At 35.9% G+C, this 24653-nt stretch overlaps 1 protein-coding gene across 9 annotated transcripts in view; it reads right to left on the reverse strand.

Moving 5' to 3' along the window:
- Positions 1-3835: 3835 nt before the first annotated feature.
- LOC113044263 (adhesion G protein-coupled receptor L3) overlaps positions 3836-24653 on the reverse strand; it is a 102423-nt gene continuing 81605 nt past the window's right edge. For 2 of the 9 annotated variants that reach the window (XM_026204076.1, XM_026204074.1), the window contains exons 15-24: positions 22517-22726; positions 21916-22136; positions 18699-18765; positions 17685-17776; positions 14473-14641; positions 11178-11306; positions 10590-10686; positions 8927-9052; positions 7166-7183; positions 3836-6541 (exon numbers count right to left, since the gene is read on the reverse strand). In XM_026204076.1, the coding sequence (XP_026059861.1) occupies positions 5625-6541; positions 7166-7183; positions 8927-9052; positions 10590-10686; positions 11178-11306; positions 14473-14641; positions 17685-17776; positions 18699-18765; positions 21916-22136; positions 22517-22726 (2046 nt within the window). In that variant the 3' untranslated portion in view covers positions 3836-5624. The remainder of the gene's footprint in view (positions 6542-7165; positions 7184-8926; positions 9053-10589; positions 10687-11177; positions 11307-14472; positions 14642-17684; positions 17777-18698; positions 18766-21915; positions 22137-22516; positions 22727-24653) is intronic. The other 7 variants (XM_026204078.1, XM_026204077.1, XM_026204083.1 and 4 more) reach the window with 5 other exon arrangements.

Consider the following 24653-nt stretch of genomic DNA (forward strand, 5'->3'; position numbering starts at 1 on the left):
TTATAACCAAACCACAGCTGTTTATTAAAGTTTAAGTTTGACATTCCTCTTGATGTTCTACTAATTTGCACTTGATGAAGTGATAAGTGTAACATTTCTACCTTGAAAATGCCCATTTCTGCTACAAATTATTTAAGCCTTACTAATGACGTGTAATTTGTTAAATAAAAATGTTTTAACTATTAATTTGTCCAGTATGTTAAATGAGTCAGTTTTCATGGGGTGTACTTTTTGCATGTTGCTTAAAAATGCAGGCTTCATGTAATAGTGATTTTTTTGTATTTTAAATAAATGACATGGAAACAATTAAAGATACTGTAAGAGTGTGGTAAAAGTAAAAATGGTCAAACGATTTAATTATAATAATATTGTTTTCAAATAATGAGTTAATGGTGATATTTACCCTTAAATTAGCAGTTTTATTTAATTTATTAGAGGTTTGCAATTCGTGCCAAATGCATACAGTTTAAAACCCTGCAAAAAAATAAATGTTATTTACATAATGTAAAGTGTTTTTTTTTATGGGTTTTGCAATTTTATATTTTTGGCAAATCATGCTCTGTTTGTGCACATAATGTATGAAACAGCTAAATGTTTGGTCATTAAAATGACCAAATAATTATTTAATCAATACATTTTTTTAATCATTTCAATTGATTATGTCCTAATTACAACTGGCCAAAATCCGTAACTGAGAGGGGGAGATTAATGCTATTCAATTACATCAAGTCATATCCAGCATGTACATTCACAATATGTGCAGATTTCATTTGTGGCAAGAGCATATTTACCAAGCATACATTTATATTTAACATTCATGTCTGGTGCATTGAGCCAAAATTGGCATGTGCAGTTAAAATGCTTTTGATGTTAGAGTGGGCAGCCTTGGTAAAAATGTCACAGGCAGCACTAAGTGATCACAGAGCCCATGCTGTGATTCGGCCCATATCTTCTCCAGTCTCATTTAATTAACCTGAGACAAAGGCGAGAGAGAAGGAGGCGAGGAAGAGGACTGCAGTCTCTGCCATCTGTCTAGATCAGTAGTTTGCAACCAGGGGACCTGAGCCCATGGGGGGCCTCAGCACACCTTTCAAGGGGGCCACAGGATGACTTAAAATGAAGTATTTGTTACTTAAAGGGATACTCCACCCCGATTTTTTTGTTCTTCATTAATCACTTATCCCTATGTCATTTTAAACCCGTAAATTCTTAATTTGTCTTCGGAACACAATTTAAGATATTTTGGATGACCGGGAGGCCAGGAGGCTTACCATAGCACCATTTTGGAGAATATGAGCTGAACACAGGCAGCTTACGCTCTTCTGTGTTAGCCGCTGGTACAGAAGAGCGTAAGCTGCCTGCGTTCAGCTCATATTCTCCAAAATGGTCAGTATTTTAGTTTTATTCATGTACAAAAAGTATTCTCGTCACTTCATAACATTATGGTTGAACTAAAAGCAGATGGATTATTCTGAAAATATAAATTTGTAAGTGATTAATGACAAAATTTTCATTTAGGGGTGGAGTATCCCTTTAAAGACAAAAATGTGTTTCCTTCTGGAGCATCAGTGAATGTTTGAATCTTTTTAAATAGTTATGTTTGAGTCCCTCAAATGTCCTCAGTGTGATAAGATGTAACTCAAAATCATACAGTCACTGCTGGAAAGGGTTCAAATATGCAAAGAAGCTGGAAAACTGAAGAATCTGCAGGACCTTAAAGATTTTTCTGAAGAACGCTGCTCAGTTTAACTGTTCAGAACAAACAAGGGACTCATGCACAACCATCACAAAACAGAAAGACAGTCGAGGATCATCAGGTAACAGAACACAGTATTAAGAACCAAGGGTTCCTAAACTTTTGAGGGGGTTATTTTAATATTTTCAGCAATTTTTTTTGTCTTGTGGACTAAATGTTAATATCTTTTATGTACAATATCTTACTCAGGACAGTACTAAATAAAAAATAACATGCATTTAGTATGATCTCTCTTATTTTTTGAAAATTACTCATATTTTCACAGATTCTGCAAGGGGTGCCCAAACTTTCGAGCCCGACTGTATATATATATATATATAATTTAAATTGAGTTATGATTATAATATAATTAAATATTTAAAAAAATGCAATTAATGTAATTTAAAATAAATAAATATTAACAATTATATAACTTAACATTTTTAAATATTTTTACAAAAATAATAATTCAAATAAATAAAATGATTTTAGTCAATAAGAAATAATTGAGGTGTTAAAAATACAAATAAATCAGAATGTTTCATTGAAAAACAAAGAATCAGAATCTTGAATCTTCTTACCATCACAAAATGAATCCTGTTCAGTTATAGTATAGTACACAGTATCCATAGAATACAGAGAAAATCTGCAAAAGATCTAACCAGACATGTCATGTAAAATTTTAAATCAACACTTCTTTAAAAGTAAGAAAGAACCAATCAATGTATAATTTACAGTCAAAAATTGTAAATGACATTGCACTACATTTCACATTCGAACGCATTTTCTTTAAATAATAAATTTTTTAATCGTTTTTGTAATCAGTTACATGCATTTGGGTTTTATGTTACATCTGTTGTTTAATGAATTTTTAATGCATTATTTAAGTGTTGTGTGTGTAACCATGATGGTGTTTTGTGTCTGTAAGTTAGTATATAATTCAGTATGTGGAAAAGATACTTGTGATGAACTTTGATTCTTCATGTGGCTTTCTTTTTTTACCACCTGTATTATTATTGTACTGTAGTCAGTATATGTTAGAGGATTATTTCACTTCCACAATAAAAATATCCTGATAATTTACTCACCCCCATGTCATTCTTTCTCCAGTCGAATAAAAAAATGAAGGTTTTGAGGAAAACATTCCAGGATTTTTCTCCATCTAGTGGACTTCAATGGGAGCCAATGGCTTGAAGGTCCAAACTGATCCCAGCTGAGGAATAAATGTCTTATCTAGTGTAACGATCAACATTTTAAAATTTACAGTTTATTCTGTAAATGTGTTTACAGTATTTGTAGTTTAATAAAAAATATCATTTTGTTAACCACAATACAAAATATTGATTTTTTTTTTTAAATTATTTTCTTCTCACTTGGGTGGTATGTAGGCTGTAGGTGTGGTTGGTTAAAAGTTTGAATGGTGAACAGTTTCTATCACCAAATCCAACTTTTCAGTTTCATTGGCTGCCTACAGAACACTCTCACACACACACACACACTATACTTATGTCAAAGGCAGGACAGGGCTCTAGAGTATGGAGCTATATAGTCTGCTTGGAGGGGAAAGCTGCATCCTTCCTTGCTTTCAAAATGCTCAAGTGCCTGTCAAAACGGCCTATAAATATTCATGAAAGTGGTAACATTTGGCAGAGCGAGCTCTCACAGACACACTCACACGCGCAGGCTGTCTGACATTTGGGCGTGTTTGCAGACGGACGCGTGTCTGTTTGCATGGAAAGACATGAAAATCAATAGGTCGTAATTACACTGTTTGGTCTGGCGCTTTTCTCAGATGTGCATAATTAATTGGTACCATGTTCGTTCGACTGGTGTCGGTACTGAAACTGGGTCAGTATAGAATGACTGACTGTTAAAGTCTTCCGGCTGGTTTCCAAGACAGAGATTAAGTCTAGTCCAAAAGGATTTTCAACAGAGAATCACAATCCAGAGTACAATTTACTCCATGACAATCCTTCCCTGAAAATCTGCTCAGAGGAGCCATGACCATTCCTTGTCCTGTTGAAAGTGTCGCTATAATTGAAAAATTCAATTAAAAAGCAAAAAAAAAAAAAAAAACACACACACCTCTCCCTTGAGAAATATTGTAAATATTAATTCAGTAATTTTATTTGTTGGCAAACAACTTTCACTGTTACAACAAATATTAGTTATGAGTTCATTCAGTTTAGAATGCATATGAAAAGAATAAATAATAATTTCATTGATATTGTAATAATAATAATATTGATGATAATAACAATTAAAACGGTCTCAGTGCCGATCCAATTCTTTTCCCGATTCGATCTAGGATCCTACATTTCTGATCTGTTGAAAAATACAAAATAAAAAAACAAGACTGAATCACAGGAATAAATATGCAGTCAATTTTCTCAGGGTGTGTTAACAAGGAATAGATGTGCAAGCTACAGGGAGTCTCAGTTTGAGAACAAGTAAACAGTAGTTTCAGAAACCGACCTTTACAAGGTTGTTTCCATCTTCCAAACCAAGTCCTATTCTTCTAGTCTGCTCTTTTACATGGTTATTTTATGTTTAGACATGCCCAGCACATGAATCGTAATCATGATTTCCCCAGTTTACACTTTTATTGGACCAGTTCCAATTCACATCAAGCTAGCCTTTCTTACTCTTCTTGATCAAGCTCTTAAAATCATAACTCCATATGTGAAATCGTCACAATCATAGACCATCTTATAGCCTGAGAACAATTTTATCTGTGTCAACACGTGTTACTGGAATTGCAATAAGCTAGAATTCTTCAACCTGCATCCAAAGTACAATTTCTGCTCTTACACACAAAAAAATGGTGCATTGAAGGGTAAACGTTCTAGAACTCATGACATGACAACATTCCAGCTTCCTTGGGATCCAATCTGCAATAGCGGTCAATCACACAACAGTCATTTCCCCAGAGTATCTTGGTTATCATCGACACAGTGAGAATTAGAATGACAAAGTGTTTCCACGGCCATCCTTCCAAACAAGAGTGTGTATGTAGATAGGTGAGCGTGTGTTTGTGCTGTGCGTTATTAGGGATAGTATTTTGGAGGACCAGCACAGCATTGCAAGGTTGGTCTAGTCTACAAAAACACATACAAGGGGCAAAATATGTCAAAAAACATGAAACGCATACGATCATTTGCAATATCGGGAATCTGTACATTTTACATGGAAAACAGTTCCATTTCTTTGTAATTAGTGAAGATTACCTTTCCCATAACTGAGATTATTACTGAAAAATAAATGTAAGAAAACAAGATGCGTCCTCAGTCTTCAAGAATAGATGCGCCTTTTGTGATTTCACGCTCAGAAACGGTGCTAAACAAGAAGGAATGTGTGCAGCAGAGAATCATAGAGAAGTCTTCTAGAGAGTTGTGGGTAATGCAGTTCAGTACGACAGAAGAGTTCAAAGTCTCATTATCATACAAGGTCATCTAAAATGGCAGCTAGTTTTCCGCAGTCTGTTCCACAATTCGTGGCGAGTTTTGAGGAGAATCAGACAGCCATCGGATGAAGGAGATCTATGCAAATGATTCAGGGAGCAACAGTTTGTCCACGTCTCCGAATTGACGATCCGCAAGAGTTTCACTCAGCAGATGAGCTTCCTAGGAGATTGAGGAGAAAAAAGTCCACAAGACCTGCCTACACGCGGTAGTCCTTGTTCTAGCATAGGAATGGGTTACTAGTTTCTGGTTACTGGTTCTAACTGGAGCAGGATTTTGGTGACAGGATACTCGTATGTACTGGAATGCGGGGACTATCTGGAATCAGTCTCTCTATCAGTGCAGTAGGTAGTGTATCCCATGCCTTGTGCATTGTGTCACACTCACACACACACACATAAACACACACGCTGTGTGTGCGCCGGTGTCTATAGACTGGTGACCAGCTGTGAGGGGTCTGGTGGCTGTTCTTCAGGCGATGAGTCTTCTTTCTCAGGTGGAGCGATGAACCCATCACTGCCTCCGCGTCCCATCTGGTAATAGCTCTCTAGTTCCTGTATGTGGTTCCTGGAGCCCAGGTTCGGCATGCTTTTGTAGTATACATCGTCTGCCTCCATTACGACCCCTTTGCCGTTGGCCAGGTGCAGTTCGCTGCCCTCTTCCTCCTCGCCGTCATCATCCTCATCATCTTCGTCATCATGCAGACCGTTGATGAGGTCATCAGTGCCATGAGGGAGGTCAGTGAGCGTAGGCATGCTGGTATAGAGCGAGTCTCTGAGGGGGGAGTGTGTGTGTGCGCGGGGAGTGTGTGTGTGCGAGGAGTGTGTGTGCGTGTCGTTGGGGAGCAGCGGGAAGAAGCTCTCGCTGTTCTCCTGTGGCAGGCGCCGGTGAGCTGAAAACGTGTGCATGGGGGCATGGTTTTCTGTAGGGGGTGGCCTCGGTGGGAGGAGTGGCGCTTGTGACTCCTCCCTAATGAGCTCCAGGCTTAAACCGCCCCCGTCGTCGTGTCGGTGAAATGCTCCTGGGTTATCAAGCACCATGACGTCATCTTTGGCCATAGACGATGACCCCGCGACCCCTCCGTTGGCCAGGTGGTTGTTGAGTTTATTGGTCAAGGTGCCCTGGTGGGCTTTTCCCTGTCGCTCCTGGGTGTTGAGGTACGACGGAGCGTAATTTGCCGTCAGCTCTTTCAGGATCTTCTTCTCAAGTGTAGTTGGAGGCTCGCTGCCGCGAGAACTATAGGTGAGGTAATCGCCTGCTGCCACACCATAGCTGTTGCCATGATTACCGTTAAGCGGCAGTGTATCCATTACACTGGAGTCCCGTGCATTGTTGAGGATGCCTTCTGAAACAGAGGAAATGACAACAGAATCTCGTTTACAACATATTGGTACACACACACACACACAAACAAAAATCGGTAACAGACGGGACCAATTCTCACTATTAACTAGTTGCTTATTAGCATGCCTATTATTAACATATTGGCTGTTTATTAATGCTTATATAGCACATATTCTACATGACTATATGCTACAGTCCTAATCCTACCCAGTACCTAAGCTTAACAGCTGCCTTAACAAGTATTAATAAGCAACAAATTAGGCATTTATTTAGACTAAAGTAATAGTTACTTGTTTGTTAATAGCAAGAATTGGACCTTAAAATAAAGTGTGACCAAAAATGATTATATATATATATATATATATATATATATATATATATATATATACAGTATTTATGATTGATGGTAATATGAATCGGATCATGCTTCATGAAAGATGATATCGAATAGGATATTAACTTTTATCAAATAAGAAACAAATAAAAATAGGAGGGTTGCGGATTTAACAGGAGGGAAATGAGGAGGAAACAGGAGGGATGAGGAAGAGAAAAAGATTAAAGAAGAGAGAAGCAGAGGAGAATATATTATAAACGTGGAGCTGTTGTGAAAGTAAATGAATCATACTTGAATCTCTGTAGGAGGCTGCAGACCCGCATGAAAGAAGAGACAGAGAGAGAGAGAGAGAGAGAGTGAGAGAGAGTGATTACATACATAAATGCTTATGGAACATGTCCACAGAGAGAGAGAAAGAAGTATTATATTCAGCTCAGACTGTGACAGGCATTAGTGACTGAATGCTAACCTGCTGAGTTTAGGACAGATGCTAGGCTGAAATATTCTTATACCACCAAATTATTAAACAGAACAGATGGACATCGAAACAACATAAACAAGCTCATTAAACAGACACAGGAAGTATGTATGTAGGATATCAATGCTAACTCTGGACCGTCTTGTATGTGTATGAGTACCATTAGAATATTAATGCATTTTATATTCCCAAGGTAATGAATAGGATGCAGAATAGTCTTTCAAATTTGAATTTAAGGAAGCTGAATTAAAATAGAATGGATATCAAAAAAATGTACCACTGTGAAGTTTTTGGTAACACTTTAGAATAGGTAACACCTATAAGTTGCTTATTAGCATGCATATTACTAGAATATTAGCCGTGTATTAGTGCTAATCAAAAACATATTAATGCATTATTCTATTTGACCTTATTCTACATCCCTAATCGTACCCAACACCTAAACCTAACAACTACCTTACTAACTATTAATAAGCAGCAAATTAAGAATTTATTGAGAGAATACATTTTTCCAACATGAATTACCTATAAGTATGTCCTCTAATATGCTAAACATATGGAGTGTTTCAAGAAACATGAGATATTGTAATAATTAATGTTTAAAATATACATATATAATCACTATATGAAATATATATATTTTAGTATTATTCTAGAAAGTTTTGTATTTCACACACCATGGTAAACAAACACTTTGTATCATTTCGTTTTCTAGTAAATCTGTGTTGAGTACAATACAGAATATTATTATTTAGGTCCCTTTAACTTAATTAAGCAGAATTTAAAATTAATTAAACAGGAAGTTGAATTGGAAATGTGCTAATTTGCAATTCAAAGAAATATGATACATCATGGAATAATTTTGAATAGAACAGTCCAACAATATTAATCATTATCAATAAAATAATTGTTAAATAAACATTCAATTTGATAAATTAGTCCTCTATTTATTGACCAATATCTAGAAGACAATAATAGATTTTGTTAGAGATTTTAATCAAAATATTTTTCTTTTTTACATTTTCATTTTCTTATAAAGCAAAATTATCAAAACCACCACCATATTTTTTTCTAAAAGCTTTATGAATAAATAATGAATAAATCAAAATTTGGAGCAAATTAGAGGATTATAGCTAACTAAGGAATTTTTCAAAATAAATGTATTAAATCTTTTAAAGTAATTTTTTTAATGCTTTCAAATTCAATGTAAATTAATTACATTTTTATAGGTGGCATTGAACACTGATTACTCAAATGTATGTTTCTGGAAATACTCCATATGTTTGTGTGTAAGATATTTAATGAAATACCTATTTATATAAAATTTATATTTATAAAAATGCATTTAAATCTAAATGATTTATTAATAATAAAAACAAGCGGTCATATAAACAAAAAAGACAAACTTTTGCAAAGTTTTAACTTGACAATGTTGGTGCTGATTAACTTTCATTGTATGGAAATACAGTGTGAAAGCAGTGTGAATATTTTGCCTCAAATCTCCTTGTCTTGTAGATTTCACTTTACCATCCAAAATGTGCTAAAGTTTGTAAATGTGTATGTGAGAGGCAAACCTTGCGTGTTGAACATGTTGGCAGTAGGGTTATTGTACACAGCAGACTCTCCCAGTAGTGTGTTATAAGGATTAGTGCCATGAGGACGTAACAAAGCATTGGAGATGAGATGGTTAGCCATGGTACCTACAAAACCCACAAACAGAGACAGAAAGAGAGAAAGGACAGATATGGAGGCAGGAAGTTGAGAGAAGACAGAAGGAAGGAGCAATAAAGAGACAGAAAAAAGATGTACAATAAACAGTTAGAATGATGCAGACAAGGAGTCAGTAAACTTAAACAGCTTTAAACATGTTAGTTCGGGGGACAGGAATGTAAAACCTCCCATGTGGAGAGTAACATCAGTGCAGAACTCAGCATAGATGATGTTTATGTTGGACAGCTGTTGATGTTTGGTATTGTGTCCTGCCATTGTGACTTTATTGGGAGCGTTTTCCATGGCTTGAGCTCTCACATTCTTGTTTACACAGGACGGAGAAGACAAAGGAGCTCGGAGGAGCAAATCATATTAGTGCTTGGACATAACAGAGTGTTTGAGAATGAGCAGAACATGAGCACATACACAGATGTCTGATCCATGTGGACTCCAGGGTCAAAAAGTTGGAGAGATTTCCTGTTACATTCCAGATTTTCTTCTCTTTCTCTCATTAAAATAAACGCACTCATTAGATTCTTTATCTAAGAGCACTTTTGGCCTTGGGAACACTGTTAGAACACTTACTAGTTTGTCATTTGTCTAATAACCATAACAAACAAACAACATTCTATGGTGGAACTAACTGTGATGATGGAAATGACATTTGCAACCTTTTTGGAATAAACCAATCGACTCGTTTCTTTTGATATATCCTGTTTTAATATATCCTAAACACACATGCAAAAATTTTCTTTTTTTTCTTTTTTTTTAACTACATTGCAGCTTGATTGGAAATGACACACACTATAAGTATTCTGTTTATATTCTCCGTTTTATCTTTGTTTTCTTCACATGTCATGTCACATTCAAGCATGCTCTTCGCTGACTAATTTGTATCCTTGGTAAACTAAGTTTATTAGTAGTAAAAATATTGATTATGATAGGAAGGAATAGCTGTCACATGGTTTACTGTATCTTTATGCAATTCTTTTCTTAGATTTTCATCGTTTTTAAAATGTGATGACTCATATTTTATGAGACATATAATACTAATTTATTCAGATTAAAAGTCTGGCTTAAGGACAAGGGTAAAACAATGTGTGTGTGGGGGGGGGGGCATGTTTTTGTGACATATCAGGACACAACTCTGTATAATGACATGGGTATGACAAAGGTATTACAAGGAGTGGGTGACTTATGAGGACATAACCCATTTCCCCATTTTTCAAAACACTTATAAATCATACAGAATTAGTTTTTTTGAGAAAGTAAAAATGCACAAAGTTTCCTGTGAGGGTTAGGGTTAGGTGTAGGGTTGGTGAAGGGCCATAGAATATACAGTTTGTACAGTATGAAAACCATTACGCCTATGGGATGTCCCCACTTGTCACACACAAAAACAAACGTGTGTGTGTGTGTGTGTTTATGTGTGTACAGTTTCTGTCAATATGTTTGTGTATGAATACTGTGTACATGTTTACATATGGGTGCTCGTTTGTGTGTGTGTGTGTGTGTGTTTGGCTTTACCTCTGTTGAGAGTTGCTGAGCTGTTCATATCAGCGGTGATGAAAGATGACTCTGACTGCTTCCTGACAGTGTCATTCCACATCCTACGAATACGACTCTGACAACAGAGAAAGAGAGGGGGTTGATGCTCAGTTTCTAAGCGAAAGGAAAGCAGTGTCCAAAGAAAGCAAACAAATAAATTGTATTATGCACCAAATGCGGATAACTTCTTTTATATGTAGTATTTTACATCACACATAATACAGACATTCGATCAGTGAGGTTGGTTTTTATTTTCCTTTTTTGTCTACATTTATTGACACTGTACTATGGCTAATGGCTAATTGGAATACAGAATTGAAAAAGTTTCTGATTATATTCACGAATAGCGAGGTGAGCAGAAAACTCAGTGCACCATTTTATATAAGTCTGAATGGGAAATTGGGTCATGTGGGACGGTTTTCATCCATGAATAAGAAAAACGCCAGAGCTAAACTGCTTTCCGTGCAAATAAATAACAAGCTGATGACTGCATTGACCAGTCACTGGCCTAGAAAAATCACTTGAGATGGTTTTGGAGGATCCCCTGCAGGTGTGTGAGCGTGTTACCTGTGAGTTGGTGGAATAGCGTCCAGGTGTGCGGGCTGTACTGGTCTTTGTTGAAGTGGAGATGGTTGACTCCACACTCTTCCCGCTGCAGCAGTGTGTGCGGAGACATCGGCCATATTCCTTACGCACCTGCAAAGATACACACATACAGTTTGGTAAACCAAGGTTTTTGTTGTTTGTTTTTTTCTTTCTGGGGGGGAGGGTGTTTTAGTTAACTCTCTTAAATTAATTGGCACAAATAATTATTACCATTTCATACACAAGTTTCAAAATTTGAGTTGAATTGCTGCAATAAATGAAATTTTCCACGACACTGTAATCTATTGAGATACACCTAAAAAAAATATATATATATATATTAGGGCTGTCAAAAATATCGCGTTAACAACGTTAATTAGTTGTTTGTCGCTAATTACGTCAAATTTTTTTTACACATTTCACGCATGCGCAGTGTGACAAATTATTTAGGTCAGGAAAGTCTCGTCGATCTCCGAATTCTCAAGATAGTAAAAAACAGCGGCGAGCGCTGCGACGAAAACACCGAAGAAGCTTAAGGTTTTACCACAGTTACTCTCAAATACATTCATGCCAAGCTCGATAAACAGAGACGACTTTGGTAGTTGATACGCTGGAGCTTCTTCCGATCCTAAAGTATTGTGGCAGAGCAAATGAACACCTCCTAAAAACAAGAGTGCCCAGAGTGCAGAGGGCGCATGTTTGTGTTTCTGAGTTCATTCTTTCGACTTCCCTATGCATAATTTCATAGATATGTGGCTATATTTAACCACTGGTTCACCTAAAACTCTTACACTATCTGTAGTTAAATGGCATGGTTTGATATAGTGCTCAGGTAAATTTGATTAAGTAAATGTTAAACTTTTGAAATTCAGAAAAAAAAGAACCACATATTGATGAATCAATACATGAAAATGATGTATCTGTGTCCTGTTATTTATCTTTTGGTACGCATTTCAGAAAAAAAAAATGGTTAGGATTCAGGTGTAATTGCAAATAGTGATTAATTATGATTAATCCACTGAAAATTCTGATTATTTGATTAAATTATATATATACATACGTGTGTGTGTGTGTGTGTGTGTTGCATGTGTCTATAAACATTCTCAGATTTAACTGCTTTTATTTACAGCTAATTTCTTGTGTAAAGTAAATGATTAAGATGTGCACATTAACATGTTTTAAAGCTTGAAGGAAAAAGTTGTCTTATACCTTACATTAGCCTTTATTTGGGAGATTTCCTTAGCAGATATTGAAGTAAGTGATTAATTGTGATTTGATTAATTAGTCAGCTTTTTTTGTAATTAGATTACACTTTTTTTTATCAATTAACCATTCCTTGTGTCCTTGTGTTAAAGAGTTTACTGGGTTCCTCTTAGTTCCTTCAGGTTACAGTGTGTTTGTGCAAGCGTGTGTGTGTGTGTGTGTGTGTGTGTGTGTGTGCGCGCGATTGTGAATAGCAAAGTGAACTTTTATGGCATGGCAGGAACCTTCATATCCCTTCCATGACTTCAATAGTTAGCATGCTGGACGACCTTCCTAACGCTGTAATCTTAATCAGGAAAAACACACATACATTCAACATCACAACCTTTGCCTCAATTCTCAAACAACAAGGACCAAAAATTTTATTGCTCCATCCAAAAATCCAGACATAATAACAATAATGACCAATATCAGTACAAAATTCCCCGCTGTATCAGCAATAATACAGCTATAATTGCTTTTTAATGTTGTTAACATGGACTCTATGTTATTGTTTGCACAGCTGTTGAAAGAAAACTCTCAAAGATCGGCCAAATAAAATCCAATGGTTTTATTCCTCTGTCTCTATGGATGACTGAACACCCAACTCGTCAAATATCTCAACAAAACAGGACTAACAGCTTTCGATTTAAATCACTGCTGTCTCCATAGAACCCATATAAGCCTAGATCAGTCCCTCATCTTGTAAAAACAGGTTCTTGTGGGTCTTTGAGAGAATATATATATATATATATATATATATATATATATATATATATATATATATATATATATATATATATATATATATATATATATATGTATACATATAGGTAGATGGGTAGATTAGCCAAAAATCTCAAAAATTACCCCATTTTAGGCTTAGAAGTTTCCTGCACGCACATCTATTTAATGTGAAACGTTGGTTAGCAGAATACATAATCAAATTCCACAACAGTCCAATCTTTCTGCCTGGCAATACATGATAGAAATATTCACACATATGTATATTATTTTTCTTGAAACAATATCTGTTTCCTTTTAAAGCTAAAATGCACCAGTTTAATGAGGATATGAGCATTTTCATGCTAAATGACTCTGGAAGCAATCCACCGGTCGGCCATCAGATAATTAAAAGGTTTAAAATCTATCATGAGCTAAATAAATCTGATGAGCTGAGGGTCTCTAATTGAGCATGCATGTGACAGAGGGGTTGATTAATGAGATCATTACTAATGAGAGGCCAGTAAACCCTTAGTAAAATGCCCAGGAAAGAGGTCAATTGAGCCTCAGTATGCGTATGTGCACGTGATTCCAGTACTGCAGATGTTTGCATAACATACATGCAGGATTCTTCAAATGAGGGGATTTTTCTGTCAGCTAGGATGATTTAAAAAATAATCTTTCTAGCTAGAGGACAGATTCAAATGTATTTGATCTTCATTATGACTCAAATTTTACCAGATGTTTAAGATGAAAATTTAAAAACAAATTATATTTATTTTGTATTTATGCATTTACTTGCACTTTTCAAAAAGAACATTTTATATACAGTATACTACTGTTATTTATTTATTTATTTATTGGGGGGTAATTAAGAATCTTGTGCACACAAAGGCTACATTTATTTGATTAAAAATATAGTAAATAATTATTATTATAATTTAAAATAACTGTTTTTTATAAAAATATATAAAAAATTTAACTGAATTTTCAGGATTCTTTATATAAAATAATTTTTTATATTATTTTTACACTGATCTAAGAGTAGCTTCAGTAGGTACTATTTCCAACCTAGTTAGTATTTGAGAATTAAGAAACAAATATTTGAGATACACTTACAGTATTCCCTAGTAGCAAACTAGTTTTTCGCAAAAACTTGAATAAGCATCACACACAATATAAAAAACCCACTTGATCAAGGCCATGATCTAATGTTATAAATGCATAACAAACATTCTCAAACATTCAAGTAGTCAAAAGTGCCACTAATCGAAGAAGCACACTTATGTGAATTTGCGCTTGTGTGTGTCACCTTCTTCTGCAGGATGCAGTGAAATATGAAGATGAACATTCCCTGCAGCGAGTTAAAGATGGTGAAGAGGTATGCCATGATGACTGTACTCTCATTGATATACATCAGCCCAAATGCCCAAGTCAGCCCCAGCAGACACAGCAGAGCTATGGCACCTATAACCCAGGACCTAAGAGATAGAGAGAGAAAGATAAATTAAACAGATCAAGTGCTCAACTCTCACTCACACACACTCGACACATGTATGACCTCAGCTAGTTTATATTATCTAACTATATTAAAATGTTAGGTTATTTTATTGGACTGTATCTGTTTCCTCAGTTTGACAATAGTAGGATCAGATTATAAACTGTCTCAGAGAAAGGCTTTATTCTACAGCAGTCAAATGTCAAGCTGGCTCCAGCCATAATGTCTACTAGCCTGTACTTAGCACTGAGCCTCACACTCACTTAGTGATGTAATTTAGTCTTTGGGGTCATTTACACAGACATATACATACACACACACACACAAACACACATACACTTAAACTCACACATAATAAGCTTGCAAACCATTTATACTGTGAACTGCGCTAATGTGACAGGCTAATGTTTGGCACTGAAACAAAGATCATTAGAAAGTATGAGACAGAGAAAGACAGAGACAGATGTACAGAAAGACAGGGTGAAACTTTAGAGACGATATGCAGAGAGACAGTAAATATGAATTATGTTTCCATCAGAGACAATAATAATAAATAAATAATGGTGGATCAAGATGGAATGACTGACTGACTGACGGACAGACAGAAATATTGATTTTGAACCAACTCAGTCGGGACTGATGCAGAGAGAAAGAACACGCACTCATGAAGAATTATAATTACATTGTTCATTTCAAAGAGCCACACTGGAGAACTGATGAATCACTTAAATCATTTTAACATTCAGAGAATCAATCAAACAGTGGAGGTACTACACAGCTAAACACTCCAATCAGAATGCGTGATTCACAGAACTGGCACTTCTGATTGGCTGGAGACCCTTACCAGCGACTATCCATAACAAGCCATGCCTCAACAGAAAGCTGAAATGTAAAACAGAAAAAAAGGATGGAAAAGGAAACAACAAAGCAAAAAAAAAGACAGATGAGGCTGATGAATGATTCATAAACATCATAAATAAAACAAAACAAACTCAAGAGATGGAAAACACAAACAAAATGAAAACTTCTACTTATGATAATGATAGTGAAATATGGTTGAATTTTCTCAGTCCACATAAATGTACATATTGGGGGATGGAATGTGATGGTATAAGATGAAAAAAAAAACAACATCAAGAGCCAGACTGCAAGTACGTTTAGGAGCCCTTGCACCTTATGACAAAGTGAGAGCTGCGATGGTGGGTGGGGTTAAGCTCTCAGTAGCCAATAGTCTTGCAGGAGCCCAGATAATCCATTCTACACACGGCAGCTTCAGAACTTTGGATGGAATTTTGTGCTGAGGCTACATTTTTGACTGGGCCAGATTTTCTAACTTAACTTTTACTTTATTAAATCGGCCATCTTGTATCCTGTGCTAGCAGAGGCATTTCTCTCAGCTCATTAAAAAGTATTTTTTTCTTCTACTGATTTGGTGACAAAGAGACTAATAGTAGTAAGGTTAGGAATAGATAATGGCAATAGGGCTACAATATATACTGTATGCTGAGAGGAAAACTCTTCTGTTCGGTATATGAGAGTGCAAAGTTGCCATAGATACAAAAATCTGAGTTTATCCCACTGTGTGGAAATAATATACAAATATATATATAAAGACAGAGATACACACCTACCCACCACCATTCAAACTTTAAGGTCAGTAAGATTTTTGGTATTATCTGAAAGAAATGTGTACTTTTATTCATCAAGGACAAATTCAATTGCTCAAAAGTGACAGTAAGGACATTTTTTAAATAAATGTAGTACTTTTGAACTTTTATATTCATCAAAATCCTGAAAAAACGGAATGCATTACAGAAATGCACCAGAAAACTGTTGTTTTAAATTGTAATTTAAATTGGCACAGAACAGGTTTTTATTATTTAATGTACTGACATTTGTACATTTTTAAGTGTGGCTAAAAGATCAAAATACTTTTGGTGGTACTATAGCTGTTCACAATAAAGCTTTGTAAACTTAAATATGCAGTTTTTATAACAGTTATTATATATATTTTTTTTTTAAGTGGTAACTGTAGAAGTTAATATTTAGTATCTTTGTTCACCCATGAAAAAAGTTCCAAAGATGCCGGAGTAGAATCATCCGTTGCATGGCTGTGAGCAATACTAGGTTTATTTCAGTTGTTAACTAAAAAAAAAGAAAAAAAAAGCCATAAAATCAGTACCATAATAATATATTAATAATACTATAATATGAGACATTCTTGAATTAATCAGTGCTTTTTAACAATTTGGTTGAGCACGGTAAATGATTCAATGACTTACTCAAATTGAATCAGAGTTTTGAACCATTAAAATCGACATAACCTGAAAACCCCTAATACAAATGTACAAATTGACAGTTTGGAAAGTCCCACTGCTGTTGTACTACATATCAGTGTTTCTGGAATGCCACTTGTCCAATCAAATAAGAGTACTGTAACAGTTGTATAACATGAATATTTTTCAAAATTTCTGCATTTGGGTCACAGTTTTAAACAGTGACTCCTCTGCCTGTGTTTTGAACATCAAAAAGAATAATCAATTACTGAAATATGCTAACTAACCTAGATTCAGTATGTACTGTCTGCCAGTGGGCTGTAGTGTATAGATGAGACCTGCTACACACTGTGCAATACACACTTTCTGATCCTCCACATAACTGGCTGTGTATCAATACACCCTGATACGCCAGCCCCAAGTGTCCTAGCTCTTAAAGATGATGCTGACTTAATTTGAATAAATAGCACAGGGAATGCGATTTATGTGAAGTTTTTTTTTTTTTTTAATCATTACTGATTCGGTCCCATGAGAAAATGGCAGATAAAAGGGAGAAAATGACAGATTAAAGACACTTTAAACTTTGTCTAACTTTAGATAGGCAGTAGAACATTCTTCTAATTTAAACACCTCTAAGGAACGGTCCAGAATTAAAGGACTATTGTGTGTTTAGTGAAAATAAAGACAGTCGAAGTGTAAGCAAGAAAAGCAATAAAGTACACACAAATTGAAACACAATAAATGCCTTACTTGATGTTGTCCAGGCAACCGGAGTCAGGCTTCAGAATCGCTGTGTGGTGAAACATCTTATATAGTGCAATGCCCAGGAAAATAACATTTAGCTGCAACACAAAACAATAAATGCATGATACAAACTATTTAAAACTATGAAAGAGGACTTTACAATTCATTTGTGATTCATGAAATCCTTACTGAGCGTATAATCACTTATATATCAGAAATGTATCTTTGGAATGGAAAATTATGGAATTAAATTAATGCAGAATAGCTCAATGGAGGATTCATCTTTCTCTATGCTTTTCTAAGCCTGAAAACAACATTTATGCATCCGTCACTGTCAATAATACTGACTATCACAAACATCTTTATACACATATTTTTTGGTTTGAATTATTGTTATTATTTGTTTTATTATTATAATGGTGTTTGGATTACGTCACACATTGTGTGTACACAATTAGAAAAAAACTAACAAATGTAAACTGCATAAATGTTAAACATTTTTGTCCATGTGCATCTCTTTACATGTCACAGTGGCTTCTCACCCCCCCCCCCCCCCCTCTCTCCCACTTTGATTCCTGTCACTTCTACACAGTCTTATACTAATAACACCAAAAATAAATCTTTTTAAAAAATGTGGTTGTCTGACTTGTTCTTAAAGCAGTGTTTCAGCTGAGATTTCAGCCTATTTTCTCACAAAAATTTCAGTACATCACAAATGTCAACGCTACTAAAAATGTTACAATATATACAAATAAAAAAAAGATAAAGAAAACCTAACTTCCACACACACACACACACACACACACACACACGCTCCCTCTTTCTCTCTATATATATAGCAATGGGGACATTCAGCTTGTCTGGTGGGTTGACTGTGACTTTCCCATAATTGGGAAAATGCCCTCGGCAGACCATTATCTGAACCCCCCGTGTGAGTGTGGGTGTGCGCCAGTGTGGAATTGGCTTTGCTCTATCATTCTCTAAACTCCCAGTGTGTGTGTTTGTGTGTGTTAAACTCACCATGATGATGAGAGTAGCAGGCCCAATAAAACTCCAGATAAAGTAAGTATCCAACCTTAGCCAGCACCTACACAGAAAAAGAGCACAAGAGGGAGATTTTCAAATCAAACTGATCTCCAACCAAGATCAAAGCAAGTTTAAGTTCCAGAAAGGAATCTTCACGTTATGTTCTGGTGTATGGTTGATCATCGCATTCAGAACGGGTTCATTGGCCATGGAACATTTGGAACCTCAAGGGGTGACTGACAACCCAGAGCTGAATTATTAAAATCTTCATCTCTGCTATACTGAAATCACCTCTACAGCCCAGCAGGAGTGGAAGCATTGCTGTTAGAGAGTGTGTGTGTGTGTGTTCCAGGCCACCAACACAGTCAAACATGCTCCCTCTTTAAAGAACAGATACCATATGCTAGAGAATGCAGAAACCAAATAGGATTATAAATATTTTAGGAATTTCAATTCATGTGTGCTGGGATTAGGCCACGCAGACATGCTCTTTGTGCTATATTTTTGCTCTTACCAGCCTGGCACTGATTTCACCAACCATCTGCCATGACAACACCTTAATTTATGCTCCTCTCTACCATGGTCTTTATATGGAGGCGTAGAAAAATTTAGCAAGTGTGGGGGACACATTAAGGCATGAAAAGCACTGATTATCTGCCAAAAAGTGTGGGGACGAAAGTTCTAAAAGTGGCACGGCCGTGTTTTCCGTGCATTAAGGATCCCTACACCCTTGTTTAGATCTCCAGTGTTGGCTCAGGTTAACAGGACATGCGGTAAAATAGTATTCTTCTTCCTCCCCCCCTCCCTTCGATTCATTTCTAGTTTTTAAATGAGTGTGACCTAATTCTGTGGTCTGGTGAGACTTTGTGCTTGAGTGACCACCACTTATTCATATGCCACATTCAGCATCTCATCTTTAAATGATGATTTTTGCTGAAATATTTATCTGAGTGAACATCCCTTACGGCTGTGTCTGGCCACTAACTGCAGTGATGCCAGCTGAACAGTTTTCTTTATGAATATGAATTAGGGCAATTTCACCAGTTTGCCCATTTCAGAACTCGTGAACGCACAGGCGACTTTCAGTACAACCTGATCTGATGCGTTTGGCACTTGCAAAACATTTTGCTGGAGTAGACAGCATTAGAGGGATTTGTGATTTCCTCCACTGACTGATCACAAGTCAAGTCATTTTGTGGCTTATTGCTATCAAAGAGAGAAGTATGTTTTTAGATGACATGTCTGATTTTAGATGGAATGTCTATAATTTGATTCATATTTTTGTACTTACTGTAAAGTTTGTGTTGGGTAAGAGTTTCTTCAATTTTTTTTAAAGTCTCTTGTGCTCACCAAGGCTGCATTTATTTGATCAAACATATTGTACAGTAAAAAAAAACCTATTCTAAAATGTTATTACAGTTTACAATAATGTCTATTTTAATATATTATATAATGTAATTTATTCCTGTGATGGAAAAACTGGATTTTCAGCAGCCATTACTCCATTCTTCAGTGTCTTCAGATATCAGTCATATTTAAATATGATTTATTTCTCCTTATCATTAATGTTTTGATCTTCTTTTCAGGATTCTTTGATGAACAGAACATTCAAAAGAACAACCTTTTGTAACTATGTAAATGTTTTTAATGTTACTTTTGATCAACTTAATGTGTAATTGCTAAATAAACTTATTAATTTATGTTGATTTGATGCAAAATAAATATTTCTCCTTATTGGTGTTGTGATACTTTTTTTCAGGATACTTTGATGAATAGAAAGTTCAAAAGAACAATCTTTTGCAACTATGCAAATGTTTTTACTGTTACTTTTGATCATCTTAATGTGTTACTGATAAATAAACATACATTTATTTTATATAAAAAGAAAGAGAGAGAGAGAGAGAGCGAGAGAGAGAGAAATTAATGTTTTGGACCCACCTGACCTTCATTTTAAGGAAAAAACAGCTGAAATATTTTTCAAGTATTATTACAGTATATTCATTTGTAATAGCATAAGGGTAAGTACGTGTTGACAAGAGTTTTTATTTTTGGGTGAACTATCCCTTTAATGAGTGAATTAATAATTGATTTGAGTCGAGTTATTTGTGCTCATGAAGTCATTTGCCACAAAGCAGTAATGTTTTTATCCAAAGTGACTTTCAGGGCACTAATTGCATAGCCATTCCCCCTTGAGCAGTCTGCTGTGATGTGTCTTGCTCAAGGGCACTGTGCTAATAGAGCACGTCTGTGATCTCAGTAACTCTTTTCCCGTGTCACTAAATCCTGGGATTGAACCAACAATCTTCCTTAACCGTAAGGCAACATTGCTTGTAAGAAGGCAACTTGGTCTTTGCAAGCAAAATTGGAAGCCGACAGATGCATTTTGAACATCACGCTAGTGATAGACCAATACATTGGCCAGACAGATTAACTGGCTGATACTTGTGTCTGCTTGGCCAATTCAAGTGTTACCTCCCCCTTATGTCAGTTCCAAAATCTACTGAAAGCTTTCTCGATGAATAATAAGCAATGCCTTTATTTAATTTCTAGTGGATTTTGATTTATAAGTTATTTATTTTTTAAGAGGATTACCTTGTGTAAACATTGTATGGAATAATTATGTAAAATAAGTGTACTTTTAATTATGTAGGGTAAACTGTTTAACTAAAAGGTTTTGAGTCAAAAGTCCAATTGTATAAATGTGTTTTCTCTCAAATGGTGTCTTTCAAAGCTCTCCTCAATTAGATTTTTTTTTCGGTTGGAAATTAATTTTGCCTTACAAACTAAAATATTTGTAATAACTGTTGTATAAACAAGTGAACACAATAAAACCACACTGGCATACTATCTGACAAATATAGACACTCAAACTGTCAAAAGGTACAAATATGTACTTTTAAAATACTGATGTGTACCATAAAAAGGCAAATAAAGTAGCTTTTGCACTTTACAGTGACAGCTTTGTATCTTTTTTTCATACATAATGTACACATATAGTGTGTGTGCTATAACAAAGTGCCATTTTTGTGCATTTTTTTGAAACATTATGTAACTGTTTACATTTTTGATGTTGGTGATTTATAATTAAAATGTTGCTGAAAAGGCTGTTTAATGGCACATACTGTCCACACATGGTGCGTGTTTATTTTTTCTTGACCAATAAATAAAAAAAAGTGCATTATATTGCCAGTTGTATCTGCCATATACATACACTCTTTCGGTCCCATAGCTGCGATAGTCCACGGCGGCAGACACAGCCACTATAACAGCAGGAACTCCATATCCAGTGAGATAGAAGTACTTGGTGCGCGAATACTCGCTCTCGAACACTTCCACCAGCATGATGTACAGCTGTACGCCTTCCAGAAACATCCATGTAAACGCAGCCAAGAAGAAGAAATGCAGCAGAGCCGCAAACACCGCACAGACGATCTGTAACAAAGACATACACGCTAAGCACAAAAGGTGCTGAAACTATCTACTGAATGAATCTGTGTGATCTGTGACTCTACGCTTTGAGTATTAACCGTCTGTTCTGTCATCACTTCAGAAATTTCCCGACAGACTTCCTGCATTTTATCTTTGTCATTTTCCATTTGTCTTTGCTTATATTCTCCTCTCTTACTCTCACTTTCTATCTCTTTCTGAGGATACAATTAGATTTTTGTTATTTACGAGAGGTCAAAGACCCTCTCCATTTCTGTAATTAACAAGAGTCAGGTGCCCAACTGAAAAACTTTCCATATGGAGCTGGTGTGTGTGTGTGTGTGTGTGTGTGTGTGTGTGTGTGTGTGTGTGTGTGTGAGACGTACGGGCTGGTCTGCACGGTTGATTCCAGTGAGGAAGAGTGTCTCGGCGATAAAGAGGGAGATGCAGAGGTTCTTGTGGATGGTGTTCCTGTCGCTTTGGAGACCACGGAAGAAACAGAAGGTGAAGATGCAGATGAGCAGACAGACCAGAGACAGCAGGATCCCCACCCACGTTATAACGTCCAACAGCAGCTCATGCACCTGGCCCGGGTTCTGAGAGACAGAGAGAGATGAAGCACAGAAGCATATTAGTCCATATCTACTACTTTAGGTGAAGTATGAAATACTAACTTTAAAATAGCAGCAGCCTTACAAACAGAGTAATCCTGTTTGTAATCCTATACAGTGATACATACATTTTTCTTCAGAAATGCTCAAACACAGGTCTAATCACAGTTAAAAAACAGTTGTGCTGCTTGCTATTTTTGTGGAAACCAACTTACTTTTTTAGGGATTCTGATGAATAGGACAGCTTTTTAATAGAAATCTTTTGTATTATTATTTTATATATATTTATTTTACTGTCACATCAATATAAATAAAGCTTTATTCAATGCTGAATAAAAGCACTTATTTCTTTCCCAAACCCCAAATCTTCGAACGATTGTGTACAAATATATAACTTATTATTATTTTAGCCCTTCAAAAGAAAAGAATCATGTTGCATTGGTGTAAAATGTGTAAAAGTTCATTTTCCTTTTATTATTATTTATTATTAAATACAAAACTTCTCAAAAAGCCCATTCCTACTACTGGTAGAGTTCAGACAGGAAGATGCATTCATGTTTTCTACTGAAGCCCCAGATGAAATTTTCTTTACATTTTCTGCATTAATTTGCAGTAGTGGAGAAATGAACTTTCATAAACACAGCTGATAGTAATCTTTTGATAGCAGCTGAAATGGATACACATATATATAATAATAGTACATATTGTGTCACATTGTGAATGATGAGCATTCCATTTCTGTGGGTCTGGGTCGGAATGGCCTATTCATTTCAGCGGTAGTGTGAGAAAGTTGGAGCACTGCGGCCATGACAAGACTCAGTGTTCAGTGAATGTGTGCAGCCAAGCCTGCACACACACAAGTACACACACTAAATGGTTTTATTAATCATTCATACGTATACGCAGCATCCATTAATGCAGCCTCAAGGGTGTGGGTCCAAACGATGTGCGTGTGTGTGTGAATGTTTAAGGTCAATCCTCCCCTCTGCACACAACATTTACATTTATGTATATCTTGACCTTTCGCCTTTAAGTTTTGTGCATAAATCGTTTTGGCCGTCTTCTGTTGACATGCACACACAAGCATTAACGTTATGACATGTTCATGCATGTACAACATATTCGCAACATATACACTATGTTTGGGCTTTCCATGTCTGGTATTGTCCATTTATTACTGACTTTATGAGTGTGTGTGTGTGTGTGTGTGTGTGAGTGTGTGTGTGCACAATGAGAGAGAGTAAGCAGTGTGAGTGTCTTCACTGAGATAACACACATTACACAGTCTTACAGCCCGAGGGAAGAGCCGAATGGCTTCAGGAGACCCGTGAGGTCTCTCTTAGCGGAGGATGACGTAACCTGTTGCAGTGCTAGTGAGTGCAGTTCAAATTTTTATACTAGGTCTGGTTGTAAATCTCAGGTAAGCTGTAAAGTATTCCATCCTCAACAGAAATACAGTACTAGAAAGCTCATGACAGTTAGGGAATTTCATTTTCTCCTCCAACTTCAAAATCATCCTCCATCACTGCAGAATTACAGACCCAGTGTTTACAAAGTGAACACTTTGAGTATTTTTTATGTGTTAATATGTCTGTTAAGTTATGTCTTTTTGTGCAGCACGCCCTTTGTCCAAGCCAATTATCTTCCATGGGAGACAAATAAAGTTCACCTAACCCAACCTAAAAAAAGGTCAAACACCCTTTACAAAAAATAGTAAAACAGCATTGTAGGACAATTTTTAATTTGGAGGAGAAAATGAAATGGGTGTTTTTCGACATAGTGTGAGCCGGAGAGCATGAGCTGGAAATATACAGTTCACGCAGAGCAAGGCAATATGAATGTTTGAGGTTAAAAAAAGTATATGAATTGTAAATTTTTAAGAAAATAACAGATTGTTTTGCTAGATATGACC

This window comes from Carassius auratus, chromosome 26 (assembly GCF_003368295.1).
Source record: "Carassius auratus strain Wakin chromosome 26, ASM336829v1, whole genome shotgun sequence".
NCBI lineage: Eukaryota > Metazoa > Chordata > Actinopteri > Cypriniformes > Cyprinidae > Carassius > Carassius auratus.